The sequence below is a fragment of the Talaromyces proteolyticus genome (genome assembly GCF_021365285.1).
Source record: "Talaromyces proteolyticus strain PMI_201 chromosome Unknown BGW36scaffold_14, whole genome shotgun sequence".
NCBI classification, from domain to species: domain Eukaryota; kingdom Fungi; phylum Ascomycota; class Eurotiomycetes; order Eurotiales; family Trichocomaceae; genus Talaromyces; species Talaromyces proteolyticus.
The window spans coordinates 1508519-1524926 of NW_025764290.1; the positions used below are offsets into that span (position 1 = coordinate 1508519).

The window sequence follows — 16408 nt, forward strand, 5'->3', positions numbered from 1 at the left end:
CATATCGTTGTATGCCGCGGATTTACGGCAATGGCATCTCAGAACCCCTGGAGGGACCCACGCGTCTCTATCTTCAGTAAATCTGTACTAGCAACATCCGTTGCTAATCGAATTTAATGCAGGTACGCACTGCGGAGGCCCGCTGATCGTCGCCTCTGTTTTCTATAAGCTTGCGTAATATCTATGACTTTTGTTAACAGTACCCACACTTTGTGTTTACAAGAAAATCAAGCCTGGTGCTTTACGAGACCTTGTCGGTAGCATAGCGGAAATTTACCGGGCGATTACCAGGAGGGGCCACAGCAGACCAACGACAATACTGAGTGGGAGTGATTACCTCTTGTTCTAGAAACATGCCAGTCTAGTCAACATGAGCATCCTTTAATCAAGCAGAAACTTCATTGCCAATCTGTATTCCTCCACAAGCCTCCATACGATTAGATTGGTCTTGGAATGCTCTATTCTCTCATTGCTTCATAATTATTGTGTGCAGGTGATAAGATTTCGCGAGAACTTTTTAGGGCTGGTGGGCATACGTTGAGTTTATTTAATTCTTGAAGTACTAAATTCATGATGCACTTATCATCGTAAGGAATTCAGTCTCTGTAGTTGAGAATAACTAGATACAACGTTGAAGAGCTTCTCACACTCTTTATTCTTCTAACAGGGCTTATTGGTTTCGACCTTAACGTTCCTTTTGTGGGTAATGAAGCGATTTCTGGACAACATTGCATTTATTGTTGATAAATTGATAAAAAGATTGAGTTGACACACAGTTGAGTTGAGTAGAGTAAGAAGTTGAGGAGTGAAGTAAATTTTGCACATAAACAAAAGCCATTGCACGACACATGACGAGAGCGTCATAGGTATCTCTCTATGTCGACACTCTTTAGGCGATATATGCCTCGCCAATAGTTGACAAACCTGTCCCTTGGCCGTTCACTAGCATACCTTCAAACGCGCCGAAATATGCATACCGCCCAATCCACGACTGCTGATCCATCCACGGCATTACGTCTTTCAGGAAGGCGATCTGATTATTCGCGCTGTCCTGCAGCATAAACTCGGTGACCCAAATTGTCTTGTTGAATCGCTCATGTGCTTCGGTCAAGTAGGCTTTGAAATTGTCGGCTGTGTCATTGGCATACCAATGTAGTGGGATGAAATCAACGGTACAGCTTGTGCAGCCTTCAAAAAAACAGTCGAGCCAGCCCAAACCCGCGTATGGTAAAACGCCGTTTCCAGCATTGGTAACTGCTGGAGCTCCAACATTGACTTTTCCGGCCAATGGATTCATGTCAATCGTCCAGTTGCCAGAAGCATCAGAGGGTATGATGTTAGATTGCGTATTTAAGTCGGGCTCGTTATATCCAAGCACGGATTTTGCGCCCAGAGCTGCTGTTTGCCAATTCCCAACATCATTGGGGCTAGCTATACCCCATAGCATAGGCACAAATTCCAGGCTGGAGGTGAGACCAGGTCCTGTGAAAGCCCAGTTGTACGCCCAGGTGACCTGGGTGCTATTCTTGGTAAAGTAGGCTGCCCAAGTAGGATTGTTGTATGCTATTCCACGTTTTCCTTCAGCAGAAGTGGCAGGGATTGTGTTGAATAGAGCGAGACAAGTGCCCGCAAGGAAGATGAAAGACTTCATTTTAACTTCGTAGAGGCTTGATGGAGGGAGATTCCTTCTTCTCTAATTCTTTACTCTCAGTAAGTTGTGATATAATTTTTGGAAACAATGCGCAGTACTCATACCTTTAAAAGCGAATGACAAGCATAAATACTACGCTCGTTGGAATATGAGTTGCCTTGATCTTTTGATAAATGTGTACCATGTCATTTTATCTGCCAGCCAATCACTTGATAACAAGGTAAGCGTTAACGATCAGGGAAAGTATCTACAATATTCCCAAAACAGATGTGGTATGAATACCCACTCATTTTGTAGGATACGATAGACAGTTTGGCATATGTGGCTCGTGATGTTCAACGCTATTGGATGTTGCTTTTATCTGGGAATTTACACTTCTCCCCATTCAGTAGAACGGGAGTAATCTCCGCTTTATGTTGCAATGTAATGTGAGAATGCAAGCTCAAAGCTGCAGTAGTCAGATGGGCAAAGTCACTACCACCTACGCAGGCATGTGGGCTAAGAGGTGATTGTAAGACGGCGCTTCCATGTCGCAAGCAATTTGTTTCATAGGGTTGTAAACGTTTACTGCTGACAGACTAAGAATGAACCACTTGAACACTAAAAGTCTCAAGCCATTGAGGCCTTGCCATTTTTAGTGGGGTAGTATAAAGTTCGGCACCTGCTGTCCTATCGAAGTATGGTGGTTAATAGATATGAAAATGCGGGGAGTCGGAACAGACTCACAGACGCTGCGGTAATAAAAAAGCAAGCCGTCGTTTTACCTGTTTGGTGAAATATGCCCAACTAATAGTGATACTAACACCGATTGAAACATTGGAAGAATGGCCTATCGGAGGGTTTCTAGTGGGTATAGTTAAATATTTTAGTAAGCTAGTTTACTGACATAACTCGCTAGTGCGCTAGGTATGAAGAGTAGCATTGGACCCCTCTTCCCGCTACGCCATTTTCCTTCTCTCCTTTATTCGAAGATTGTCATGATTCACACACCCATGCCCAGTTGGCGGCCAGCGGAATTTCGCGTCTGACAATGAATACACGGCGGCTGGTACTGTGTCAAGATGGGGAACCAAGTCTCAACGAAACTCTACGGACCAACAGCGCCTAGTTCGTTACTCATGCGCTAAGATAGACTAATCATATGTAGATAGCTTTCCTTCACATTGACTATCAAAAGTGTTCCGGTTCGATACTTCCCCAGAAAAATTCTATATGTAACTATCTATCTTCTCTAGCTCAGCCAGAGATGCGGAAAATTACCGGCCGGCAGTGGAGAAGAGGACAAAAACAAACAATGGTCAGTATTCAAGTAGGGCTCGTATGTAGACGTGGATTATCAAAACTTACTACAGTTATACACCGGCGTACATGTAGTTTTGGAACATGTCACAGGATGGAGTGTAAATAACCCTGACATGCACTTGTGTGACAGAAATCCATGACTAAAACTAAGTCAGGGCTCTATGCAAAAGCCATGATGATTCTTAACCTTCTTACCACCTTGTCTTTGGCCGCTAGCGCTGCATCGGTGAAGCGTGATATTCTATCAGTTGAGGTTTTTGTTGCCTCTGCTTTGGCTGAGAACGGAAACTATCGAGCATATGATGGTCCTGTAAAGAAAGCCCCAGTGAGCAATGTGGGAAAACTAAACAATTGACTAGTTCCTCCAATAATACTGCTTCTTTTTGGCTCGAATCGATTCAACACCAAGGCGTCTCCGCATTCGGACCTGCTAACTACACGATCTTTCGAAATGTGGAGGACTAAGGGGCCAAAGGTAAGCTTGCAGTGTACCAACCAACATCCCTATAGTCAGTAACAAGTTGTAGGGGATGGAGTTACAGACGACACCGCTGCTATTAACAACGCAATCAGCAGCGGTGGTCGTTGCGGGGAGGGCTGTTTTTCTTCAACCCTCACACCAGCAGTTGTCTACTTCCCGGCCGGTACCTACTTAACCTCGTACCCGATTTTCGATTATTATTTTACTGAAATTATCGGCAATCCGAACGATCTGCCTGTAATTAAGGCTTCATCCTCGTTCAGCGGAGGGTGGCTTATCGATGGAGATCCATACTTTACCCCAGATCCAAACTGGGTCACAACAGACGTCTTCTACCGACAAATCGGTCATTTAGTAGTGGACCTAAGGGACATCTCATCAAATAGTTCAGTTAGCGGTATTCATTGGCCCACAGCACAGGCCACAAGTCTTCAAAATCTCGTTTTTGAAATGAGCACAGAATCGGGGACCAAGCAGCAGAGGCTATTCATCGAAAGTGGTGAGTGCATGATTCCCATCGATGCGCATATACGACTTTCCAATAGTAATGGCAACTCAGGGTCTGGTGGATATTTTGGAGATCTAATATTCAACGGGGGAAATATCGGAGCTGGTCTGGGTAGCCAGCAATTCACCACTCGAAACTTGACATACAATAATGCGAAAACCGCTATTAGCCACTTCTGGAATTGGGGCTGGACATATAAAGATATTAATATCAATAATTGCGAGGCTGGTATCGATATGTCCTCCGGAAATACCTCTACCCAAGCAGTGGGTTCAATTACTGTGTTAGACAGTGTTTTCACCAACACCGGCGTTGGTATCAAGACATTCCACAGTGCAAGTTCCTTACCAGAATCTGCAGGGAGTGTTATTCTGGAAAATGTATCCACCCAGAACGAACCCATTATTGTCCAAGGAGCTAATAATGCGACATCTCTGGCTGGCATTGATGGCACCATCGCCGGCTGGGGTGAAGGACACAGCTACACACCAGATGGCCCAAAAGAAATAGAAGGAAATATTACACCGAACACCCGGCCCAACTCTCTCGTTCAAGGAAATGGTTTCTATGCGCGATCTAGGCCCCAGTACCAGTCTTATAGCTGGTCGTCCTTCTCGAGCGTTCGAAGCGGTGGGGCTACAGGTAACGGAAAAACCGACGATACAGCTGCCTTGCAGCAGGTGATCAACGAGGCCACCTCGACTGACAGGATTGTTTACATGGACGCGGGTACTTACCTCATCACTAGTACACTCACAATTCCTGCTAGTGCCAAGATTGTGGGAGAAGCATACCCAGTGAATATGGCTGCTGGCAGCTTTTTCCAGGACTCATCAAACCCTCAGGCTGTTGTCAGGGTTGGAAATAAAGGCGACAGTGGCCAGGTGGAGTGGTCAGATGCGACTGTCAGCACACAGGGTGGACAGGCCGGTACCATCCTGATTGAATGGAACCTCGACTCTCCGGCGAACAGTCCGTCAGGCATGTGGGACGTTCATACTCGTGTTGGAGGATTTACCGGCTCGAACCTGCAAACCGAGCAGTGCCTTGAAACCCCCGCTACACAAATCCCACCCGACGCACCCAATGCAGCATGCATTGCGGCGTACATGCCGATGCATATCACGCCCGAGGTTAGTGGTTTATATATGGAGAACGTTTGGCCCTGGGGTACCGACCAGTAAGACTTTATGAATTAATTATCCTGCCTCTTGAAGGTTTAAAGTCGTTGACTATTTTTTGTTCCCAGTGACTTGGACGGAAACGGACAGCAGATAACGATTTACAGTGATCCTGACTTCCACAAGACATGTGCAGGTAAAACTGGGAATTGCGCTCTTGGATGGGGTCTTCGAGTTGTCGATTCCACCGATAAACTGGTCTATGGTGCAGGCCTTTACTCATTCTTTCATAACAACGACGCCAGTAAGCAACCTATTCCACAAAATACGGTGTCCATCTATTTTGACAAACCAACTAACGGGGGGCACAGGTTGCGCCGCTCAGAGCGCCGCTCAGAACGCCACCACGCCATGCCAAGAGGCAATATTAAGTGTAGAGGGGTCATCGTCAGCAATCACCATCTATAACTTGAATACGATCAGCTCTTCAAGCATGGCCCATGCCAATGGAACGTCTGTTGCTAACCTGACAGACCACTTGAGTGTTTTCAGTGAGGGCATTGCGCTTTTTCGACAAGCCTAGCATAAGATGGATATGGAGATCGCTGTGAGATCCGTAGCATGGCACAGAAGGCTTTGGGGTTCGCTGGGTCGTTCCATTTAAAAGCAAGTTCTATCAAATCCTGGGTTTCCTTGTCCATTCGGAATCTACTGCCAAGATATATCGACCACAATTTCTCATCATCACACCTTTATTCTATGCGATAGATTTACTTCATTCTGCTTTGATTAGACTGCCTTCATTCCACCGCGTATTTTTGAGGTAACAGGACAATTCACTTTAGTTGATTGAGTTGCATTACCATGGCACATGGCGAAATTTAAGAGTCATTTCGCAACATTTGTGGAATGGAAAATCATTATCCACAAGTGAATTACACCTATAACAACCTATATAAGCCACTGACAGCCCTTGTACATACCTTTTCCTTTGTTTCCCATGTTCGATTGTATTCAATTACGGGAAGAGGCGTGGGAAGGCCCCGCTACCACGCGACTGCCGGAACGAAATAAAAGTGGCTATTGGCTAGGGTGTCAACACCCCACAAGCTGTGCCGGGTACTGTTACATAGGCGGTCATACGGTAACAGACGGGAATAAGAGCCCCACAGACCAATGTCTCCACTTAGGACCTAACTCCTAACCCTAAACAACTACTAATTACTATGGAGTACTACCGTATGCTATTATTTTAAACCTGACAACCCTCATACACTTAACACTGATACCGGCACCTCCAATAGGCTATATAACAGATAGAAATATATTACCCCATTTTAGATTAATAATCAATTCGCGAACTATCTAAAGCCAAATAGGAAGTAATGTCTCACACATTTTGATCCCCTAAGCCAGAGCCGCAAGGTTTTCTACCCATCATTTCATTCAGGCACTGCACTTTTGCCTAGATTATGCAGCTGTAGGGGTAAATTCCGTGACATGGTAGAATTAGAATTTCCAACAACAATGCCAAACATGAATAGCTATAAAATAGCTTCACTATCATTCTACACGTAAACAATGTATGCCCAACTCATTCTTACCTAAATGTACTGTTCCTTACCGCTCGCCTCAATTTTCTCAATTTCCTTCTTCAGATCATTTCCACCAAACGCAGCTTCTCCATCAAAAAGCACAGCGACCTCTTCCAAACTACGACCTTTCGTTTCCGGAAACACAAGGTAGACGATCACAATCTCAACGGCGATTACACAGCAATACAAAATGTAGTATCTCCAAGTAATTGCCTCCATAGCTATAGGATTGACGTATCCGTTGAAGATTAGAGCGCATGTGCCTGCAATCTGCATGATGTTGGTACCTTTCGCGCGAAGGTGGGTGGGAAGCACTTCGGTGACGTAGACCCATGGGGGACCATTAAGCCCCGCATTATAGAAGAACTGGTAGACGAATATCATAATTACAACGCCTATTCCTAGCGAGCCGTGTTGGAAATTTTGCTCTTGATTGATAGCTGATAGGATGGTCCATATTACAAAGGAGATTAGCATCCCAACTGTAGAGAACAGAAAGAGTCGGCGGCGACCGGCCAATTCCATCAGTGAAGCCATGAGAATGGAGACGCCTAAATTAAACACCATCAGACCACCGTTAATACGGAGTTGCTGCGGGCTCGAAGTTAATCCGATTGAGCTAAGAACAAGGTGCAAATAGTATGCGACCAGACCGTTACCAGAGAGTTGCATCATGCAGGGAACAAGTATGACAATGAAGAGGCGATGTCTGTTGCCGCTTGTTTTGATAAACTCTCTATATCGTGTACTGGATGAGGCCCTCGCGGCGGCGACATGTAGGATAATTTCCCTCATCTCATAATCTACAAGGGAAGAGTTTTCGTCCCCACCGGCATGGTATTTAACCAGTACCCTGCGAGCGTCGTCATAACGATCTTTCTGGACTAGGTATCTTGGAGATTCGGGCAGTAAATACACGAAAAGAACCTGTAATAGAGGGAAAAACCCTTGCAAGAGGGAGGGTATCCGCCATGCCCATGAGGAATTGGGTCCCATGAAGTATGTGCCGTAGGTGATCCAGGCTGCTGATAATGCACCAAGGTACCACAGATTGTTATAGTAGCCGACAAGGACTGAACGATGAGTAGGATAAGCTAGCTCGCTCACAAGCATGGGAGATGCTTCAACAGCAATCAGGCCTCCAAAGCCAATGACCATGCGTGAAATGAGAAACATAGTATAATTCTGGGACGCAGACTGCAAGACGGCGCCAATGACCAACAGAAAAGATCCGAGGAAGATAGGAAAACGTCTGCCGGTGTTGTCGCAGAGCCAGGGTGCAATGGGAAAGGCGACAATCTGGCCAAAAATAACACCATTGGAGAGGGATCCGAGTCGCGTACTAGTGGGAAAATTGAAAAATTGTTGCCACTGATTCATGGATTGCAAGCCATTGAGCATAGACCCATCATAGCCGTTTGTTGTAGATGATAGGTAGGGAATTATCATGAAGATGTTGAGTAGCAGCAAATGCCGCTGTTTATACCAGGGAAAGTCATCATCCGGCAGCACATTTTGAATATTTAGTAGCACCTGCTGAACATTATTCACAGGCTCGGAGCCAGCTGTTCGAAGTTTTTCAACATTATGAGTCCCTGGCGTCGGTTTTTCTCCTGCTTGCATAGTGAATTATTGTCTCACCCTGGTCACGTCCTGATTTAAGGTGTAGACATATATAAAGACAAAATGAAAATGCTTGAAAGCAGGAGGTTCGTGGCAATATGCCTCTTTCTACAGTAAAAGTATTTGAAGCGGTGATGTGTGAAGCCTCTACCCTTCAAAATTTTCATATATGTGTATATATAGTCCTGAACGCCCAAAGAATATAAGACATCTGGAGCTCAAACTAACCATGAATCTATCGGGTCAAACACACGGACCCGTAACTCCGCACACGGTGAAGGAGCCCCTTCCTGTAAAGCTTAAAGGCATCCAAATAGACCCCAATAACATACCGTGGTTATATGTCAGGTGACTTTGATGACCCGTGTAAATCGAGATCTCATACTAGGAGGAGCTCAAAAATCCCAGAGACATTTTTTAAGGACATATTTTCATTGGGGCCGGCTTTTGCCCGTAGATAAACCTAAACATTAAACCTGGTCAAAAATGGCTTTGCACTAGGGCAGTCGGACATGGTGAAAATTACGGCTATTTTGTCGTGTCATGATATTCGAACTTTATACTGCTCCACTAAAGAGGGGCCCTCCTCAGCTCAATGGTCTAAGGGGTTTTAGTGTTCAACTGGTACACCGTTCCTTGTCAGTCAGACGACCATTTTCCTTCGCGGCTACTTCACCATGCAAGGGCCCGCGACTCTCCTGTCTTGGCTCGTTCCAAGCGGGGAAGAAAACCGGAGGACTAAGCAACTTCCATTGGTCTTGTTTCAGTCTATTTATCAATGGAGTTGGGAAGGCTCCTGACTATGACTGTCGTTATATGGAGTTGGGTTAAGCTCGCATGGGGGCGACGCCAACTGCCTCCTTCCGAAACTCCGCTAGGTACTTATCCTCTTCTTATCCTCTTATCTCTGCTCTGATATCGGAATGCAGTGATAAACAGCTATATCGGTTATAAAGAAGAGTATATTGGCGTTTTCAGAGAGCCGGATCCAATATCGCGAAAAATTATTAGGAAAACTAGACCCACATTGCAGGGTTTAAGCCGAATGGATGCAATGCAGACCTCTTGGAAAGGCGTCGCTCCTATGCGCCACGATGATACCGATGATGAATCGCGTACAGAGACGCGGTCTGTACCGAACGATAGCGACGAAAGAGAGTCTCTGATGCGAGTGGATAAAACTGCGATCGATCTCGCCGAGAAGCCTCGTCCCCGTCATTCCCGACGGGGGGCGGTGTATCCTCGGAAACGAGCTTCACAAGCCTGTCATACGTGCCGTTTCCGACGAACTAAATGCGACAATGTACGACCAGCATGCACAGCATGTTTGAAGCTGGGGGCGGAGTGTGTATACGGATACACTAATCCTTCCACGTTAGTCCACCTGCCACTTCCAGTAAGGTAATAAGCTTATTTTAACTAAAGAATTCGTTTATAGATTCGATCCTGCTAGTCTGGTTATCCTGCAGAAAATAAACGATCTGGAAAAGTTGATCCAACCCAGAGCTAATGAGCTACCAGCCACTCCTTCTACAGGCGTTGGACAGATTTCACTCCCAGCTTCTCAGAACGATTTTAGCTCGTTGGTAGACGGTCCTAGCACACACTGGGCGCGATATCTTATAAACCTTGACACAGTTCTTCAGTGGCCTCCTTTTGAAGACTGTGATTGCTCGTCGCGGCTCGTTCCCATTTCGCCTATCGCGGATAAGAACGCCTACTCAGACCCGAAAACTCTACCATTATCGGTCGACATCGACCTCCCTACATCCGAGATCTTATTACAGAGTTTCTTTGGCAACGTTCACATATTTAATCCAATTCTGGAAGAGGAAGCCATAAGAGAGCATGTGAAAACTTTGAATGGAATCGGCTGGGATGCGATGTCTTGCCTACTAGTACCTTCTTCCTTTCCCTACTGCCGAACCAAACAGACGTTCTTGATGCAATGCAATTCGCTTATTTGAAAATTAGCTTCTCATCTACGCTCATGGATCTATCTCCACTCCATTTCGGAAGAACATGTCTGGGCTCTCCCCGCCCGCGCTCGATGACTCTATCACTTTTCACCAGGCCGAGTCCTATTTCCTTGCTGCTCAGATACGCATGGGAGCGTTATTCTACGATGGTGGAGTTATTGCAGCCCAGAGCTTCTTCATTGCAGGTATGTATCTGATGGCGACGTTGCGGCCGTTGGACGCCCGCAAGATGTTTGTGCAAGCGCTAGCATGCTGCCAGGCGCTTTTTAACCATGAAGGCGCTACCAGCGCTAGTTCAGAGGGGAAGTGGAACCAGGAACAAAATATTTATTGGACATGCTTTAAGTCTGAACTGTAGGAAACAATCTGGCAATGATAGGTACGAACAGCATTTAACCGCGCTTACTATATAATAGCGAACTTCGGTTGGAGTTGAATCTGCCACGAATGAACGACTCAGAATTCTCTTATCCAAATTTCTTTCCGTCTCCTCCCGACCGATTAAATACAAAGGATGAAGTGGCTTGGTACTTCTATCTAGCCGAAATTGCGTTACAGAGGCTCCGGAATAGAGTGCTCAGATACATAGGGGACAAGCACCACAATACCGAAATGCAGAATGTCATCTCCGATTTCCAAGAGCAAATGGACGCGTGGTGAGTTGCTTTTTTTTCTATCCTCTGTCCTCACACGGAATGATAATATATGGCCATACTTTATATTGTCTAATTGATTTCATTACGTTTGCCGCAGGCTACACTCTCTCCCCGAACCATTAGCATTCAACTGTGGAGACTCCGGTAAGGAGCAAGACGACGCCCTACGTTTCATTCTCAACGGTCATTTTCTGGACTGCCAAGAAACTGTTTACTGGCAGTTCATAGTGAACATAGTCCACGGTAGTCCATATCGTGAGAGTGACCAGGTATATCTACGCAAGGGGTTGAAGGTGTGCGTAGATCGAATCCAGCAGAATCGACAAGGCTTCTTTTACCGCCACCATGGTACGTGGTTGATGCTGCGATCATGTACAAGAAGCGCATTCGTTTTGCTAGCTGCTGTGCGATATACAGATCTTAAACCGTTTTTGCCTGTTGGTTGGAAGGAGGCTGTGCTAGACGTGACGAGAATGCTCTGGTTCTGGAAGGATGAGTCCCGCGATATATATGAGATGTTAACTATCTTAACAATGTATATGGAACGCTGGCTATCCTGGGACATGTGATCTACTTCTCCACCTCACTGATAGCATTGACGCCAAACGGCATGAATCGTCGACATCTCACGAGTGAGGAATATGTATAATTTCGGGTTTTGAAGACGAAGTTAATCTATGAAACAACCTACTCATAGCTGATATTAAAATAGGGCATAAGACACTCCTTTCTATCATAGAACATGTCAAACAGCAGTGCAAAGTCCTAGACATATATGTTAAAGACCTTGATAGATTATATATCTTGATTTATAATTTATAAATGTTAGATTAAATTCTTATAGTAAAAGAAACAGTAAATAGTTCTTTATATTAGATATATTAGTATAGCTTTATTTGATATAAGAATCAAAATATTCATGTTCTACCAACCCCTACCCCTATAGTAAGCCTACAGGGGGATCACGTAAACTAGAGTTAGTAGTTTAAAACAGGTAATTTATATAATTTATATTCTTTTCAGTCATTTTTTATTTATACATAGATTAACGCTTTTGTTATAATATACTATCATTTGATCTGGAAATTAGCCTCAGCCGCTGATTTCTTATAATTTTTCTTTGATAGAAAGTCTAAGTAGGTAGGAGCCAATTAATTTGCTGCATGTAGATAAAGGGTGCAGGAGTCGGATTTTTAAGGAATTTTAAGCATAATACAAACTCATTAATTATAATGACTTTGCAGATTTTAACGCAGCCTTATGAAGGTTTTACAGTAGTTTTCTTACTGTCTATTTTACGTCTCAAAAGCAGTTCATATTTTGTATAGCGATTTTCAGGTCTTTATCCTTAAAATAATCTAAAGATCGTGCAATTTCTACATCTTCATAGAATTGTTCCTACAGCACCTATTAGGTCAGATACCTTGTTAGCAAGCACTCATATTCATGATCGCCAAGGGAAGTATTCTTAAGCATGTCTGTCAAAGCGTCTGCCCCTACCGTAGCATCTGTTTCTATGCCATCCATGGCGTAGGGATCAAGTTGTCATAAACATAGAAGAGTAAACCACTGATAACTGAAAGATAAGCTAATTGAAAGAGCTCTTAACAGAAATATTTGGTGCTCCAAATATCCAGGAAGGAAAAGGAGGCAGGCTGTGTGGCTGGTGTTATTAGGGAAGGCGAGGACTACAAACACTACCTTACACGTGATCTCAAAGAGTAATTATTCGTGCTTGAATTCTTCCACTGATATCCTCTCCTATCTGACCCTGTGGAAATCCTGAAAAGCACCGTCATATTGTCTTCTCGAAAGAAAAGTGTAAAAAGTTAGTTGCTTATACGATAAAAGGATTCAAGAAGAGATGTACAATGAAACCACGGACATTTTTTCTATTCTCATAACCTTCTGCTGGTAATCAGAAGGTGTTTCTCAGTTGTACAATAACCAATATCTTAAAATAAAGAGAATATTGATACCTCTTTTGGTTTTGTGCTTGGGTGTGAATTAATGCACCACTAAGTTAGTGATTTGAGGACATGCAATAATAGAGAGTTAAATCATTGTCTGCACCAATCAGGGTGCATGCCTATACATCGTTGCGATCTTATAAAATTTAAATCATTCATTTTCATGCGGCTTTTCTATTAATCAATCTTACATTCCTCATAAAGCTGACAGAAAACATAGGTAGAACAGATACATCTCGAAGTGAAGACCAATACAACTGCATGCACATATACAGACAATTGATCTTGGACTTTGGCATGAGAATGGGTAAAGAATTCTAAGAACTGGGGTGTAAATTAATATACATACGTGTACATCAAAGATGACTAAATCATACAAGCAAGGTCAATCCTTCAGGCTGTTGTAACAAAACGAGGGGCCCGGCCACAACGAATTCCTCCATTGGAGCCCCTGGCTCGGAAGCAATGACCGCAAGAATTAAGCCAGTGGCCTGGTCGAATTCCTTCGGAATACGAGATGTATGTTTCGTAGTGTCAAATGGAACAGTTATGTTATTCACACCGTGGAAGAAAACAGCATGATATTCTTTCCCATATTCAAAATGCGGCTGGTTGGTCTGATCAGGGAAGGTGAACTGAATAGCTGCACCGGGTCGCCCCGTTGTTGTGTTGCGTACGAAGTCTAGTGTTGGAATATGCTGGTTGGGGAACGGATAAGGAGGGTTTTCTTTCGGACAGGTCCTAGGAACTATGAAAGCGTTGGTGGAATCGAGGATTTGATTTGCATATGGATAGATTGTGTCAGATGGACCAGCAAAGGGATTGGAGTTCCACACGTCAATCAGTGCCCAGGCATTGTGTCGAGACTCGGTCTCTGCAATAGCAACAAGCGCGGCTTTGGTCGAATTTAATTTAGCTTGTTGGATGAGTCCAGTGAGAAAAGACATGCTTGAAAGCTCGAGTAAGACCTGCATTGCCAAATACGATTCAGCGTTTTCGCCAAACCGAAAGTCGTACTTGCAAGGTCCCGGCTTGAGAGAGAAGCTGGAAATATGGTCTTGAAAAATGCGTACGTGGCCAGCTTCATTATCTCGGATTTGTTGAATACGTTCGTAAGTGGTATTTGGTAGGCCTAGCTTGGTGAAATCTTGAGTCGAAAAGGCATCAACCCCTTGCTGATAAAAACTGTAGATTGCCCACTCTGCACTGAGCAAGTTTTGGAAGAGATTGTCGTCGTTGAATTGGCCAGAGGAGCTGTTTCTGCCACTTTTTTGTGTGGCAGGGATGGCTTTGAGGTATTTGGCTTGTAGTGGCGTTTGTTTTCCTAGATATGTTGCAAATAAAGGTGACTGGCCAGGAACTGGGTCTGGTTGGTTTGTATCTCTTGATGCCAATCCATGGCTGTGAAGGCTGTTGCCGGGAAAGGCCGTGACGCCTGCAATAAGCAGTAGTCCAGCAGTAAGAGAGAACATTTCCAAATTCGGCTAGAAAGAACAGTAGGGATAGGTAAGCGACGAAAAGAAAAGAAGAAGATTTTACAGATATCCTTTCTACAAGGAAGGGAATGGATGTTCATTGGTAGGAAACAGTGGTTCTTTTATATTCAGAACATGCGGGTCTTGCCAGGAGGCTACCTGAGCGTTTTGTGAGCAAGTTTCCTATTTAGGTCCAATTTTCGAGATTGACCGAGGTATCCTTGCATTGTGCATGCAAACAAGTCTGGGCCAGAGCGACGACGGTGTACCATTTTCCCAATCTGGAGGAGATCGTCGTCTCAAAATGAGGGCTACGACGCTAAGCCGCTTTTGGTGCAATTCGCGATGCGGTGAAGGGTTAGAAGGAATGCTTATTTGGCTCTTTCTGATATTATGCGGGCAGATAACAAACTAGCTCTGATGGAATAACATAGTCTCCAGTTTCAGCTGCATTTTTTGTGTAGGCATGTCCCTGTGCTCGTGGCAACCGTGGTGGCTTTACAGCGTGCACTATAAGTAATGGAACAAATGATTGGCACGATATGCTTAACTCTTAGTGTAAGACAGAAGTCCTGTACAATAAAGGGGAACAATAATAGCTCCTTAGAGTTAACGCACAATTGTGACTTAAAAGTGATTATATAGTTGCTATCATATTGACTCGTTGAGATAAAATAACTTTTAATCTGATAATAGGTATATCTAGCGCTAGATTGAAGTTAAGAAAAAGATAATTGAAAAGAAACGTTTATATTAACTAAACCTTTATCTAATCAATATGTAGGAGATTTAAGCAAACACAGGAGTAACAAGAATGTAGTCAATGCCTCCACCGTAAACTGAGAAAGGAAAAAACGAGGAGATCGGTGGAAACTCACTACGTACATGAAGTTGAGGAGTGCAAAAGAGACAAGCACGATCAACATAGTAAGAAGGAAAACAACCAGATAATTATCCAGGCTATTAGAAGTAGGAGGAGATAAAGCAATTACTTTTTCGAAAGTGAGAGTTCAGTCCATTTTTCATCAATACCCTTGCCTAAAGACCTGAAGTCTATTGCATATCGGCGTATAATAGATCTGTTAATATCGTCCAGGCCGACTTTTAGGTACAGATAAATAGGCATACATTAGCTAGGAAAATATACAACACACACAGTGGGATAGAGAACGGCACTTGTCCTCTTGGTAACCAAAGCTGGGCTTGCATTGCATTGTGTTGATATCTTAACCCATACGAATGGGAGTAATTTCACTGAGCTTTTCTTCTGTGAAGTGCGAGTCTTCTCCAAAATAAGGTCAATATCTTTATCAGCATCATTCCATTGATCCTGGATAATAGCAGCTTTTTCCTGGGATCTCAGACTGAAATTAGCCCGGAAAGGCATTGGCCGACAATTGAATCCTTGTGTGAATGCGAATGGATCGATCTCACATCTTCTTTTCCCCTCAGCAGTTTCCTCATAGAAATAACCAATATCAAAAGCCCACAACAAACGAGTGATATTAAAAGACGATGAGTTTTTGGCAATGTGCTGGCTAGTACAGACACGGCGCCCGAAACCAAAGGGAGCCAAAGAAGATCTGGTTCTTCAATCCAATGATCCGGGTTAAAGCAGTAGGCATCATCATGTACTTCCTCATCCAAATGAATAGACCAATGATTCCCATCACTGTTGCTCCCTTCGGAATATGAAATCCATGTATTCGTCATCCTGTGTAAAGCAGGAATCCAGAGCAAGCAACTCGGTATCAAATTTATTTGTACCAAAGAAGGATATGTTACGAAACCACAAACTTAGTAGTTGGCCAAACTCCAGTAATCGTGGCTTTGCCCCATGGTTTTGTTCGGTCTGGCTTGCATCTGCATAGCCACCCCAAAGATCCAGGACATTCCTTCCGTCGATGTTGATACAAAGGGAAGCGCCTACTTCATTACCTTCGACAAGAGCTAAGGACAAATTAGGACGTCTTAAGTTACTTTAAGGCAAGTGGCCCTTAAAGTAGCTAATATCACGGTCAATTAATTACCACAGTTGAGCACTGTC

At 44.0% G+C, this 16408-nt stretch overlaps 5 protein-coding genes across 5 annotated transcripts; 2 read left to right on the plus strand and 3 right to left on the minus strand.

The window, feature by feature from the left end:
* Positions 1–889: 889 nt before the first annotated feature.
* BGW36DRAFT_365054 (uncharacterized protein) lies at positions 890–1651 on the minus strand (the record flags this gene model as incomplete). Its single annotated transcript, XM_046214619.1, has 1 exon — positions 890–1651. The coding sequence occupies one exon, from the start codon at positions 1649–1651 to the stop codon at positions 890–892; it is 762 nt and encodes a 253-aa protein (XP_046066618.1).
* Positions 1652–3404: 1753 nt separating this feature from the next.
* BGW36DRAFT_401689 (pectate lyase superfamily protein-domain-containing protein) lies at positions 3405–5646 on the plus strand (the record flags this gene model as incomplete). The annotated part of the gene is made up of 5 exons (XM_046218774.1): positions 3405–3462; positions 3496–3933; positions 3994–5122; positions 5192–5367; positions 5435–5646. 5 exons carry the CDS (start codon positions 3405–3407, stop codon positions 5644–5646), a joined length of 2013 nt encoding a protein of 670 aa, XP_046066619.1.
* A 1021-nt stretch (positions 5647–6667) lies between these two features.
* BGW36DRAFT_307832 (general substrate transporter) lies at positions 6668–8281 on the minus strand (the record flags this gene model as incomplete). The annotated part of the gene is made up of 1 exon (XM_046212274.1): positions 6668–8281. The coding sequence occupies one exon, from the start codon at positions 8279–8281 to the stop codon at positions 6668–6670; it is 1614 nt and encodes a 537-aa protein (XP_046066620.1).
* A 1165-nt stretch (positions 8282–9446) lies between these two features.
* On the plus strand, positions 9447–11485 carry BGW36DRAFT_307812 (uncharacterized protein; the record flags this gene model as incomplete). Its single annotated transcript, XM_046212272.1, has 5 exons — positions 9447–9655; positions 9720–10179; positions 10256–10614; positions 10677–10913; positions 11014–11485. The coding sequence occupies 5 exons, from the start codon at positions 9447–9449 to the stop codon at positions 11483–11485; spliced, it is 1737 nt and encodes a 578-aa protein (XP_046066621.1).
* Positions 11486–13108: 1623 nt separating this feature from the next.
* On the minus strand, positions 13109–14432 carry BGW36DRAFT_390616 (ferritin-like domain-containing protein). Its single transcript, XM_046217504.1, has one exon. It carries the CDS (start codon positions 14356–14358, stop codon positions 13258–13260), a length of 1101 nt encoding a protein of 366 aa, XP_046066622.1. The 5' UTR covers positions 14359–14432; the 3' UTR covers positions 13109–13257.
* Positions 14433–16408: the final 1976 nt, after the last annotated feature.

Excerpts from the sequence above, each read along its gene's own strand:
- BGW36DRAFT_390616 (XM_046217504.1), bottom strand. The coding sequence starts at position 14,358 with ATGTTCTCTCTTACTGCTGGACTACTGCTTATTGCAGGCGTCACGGCC.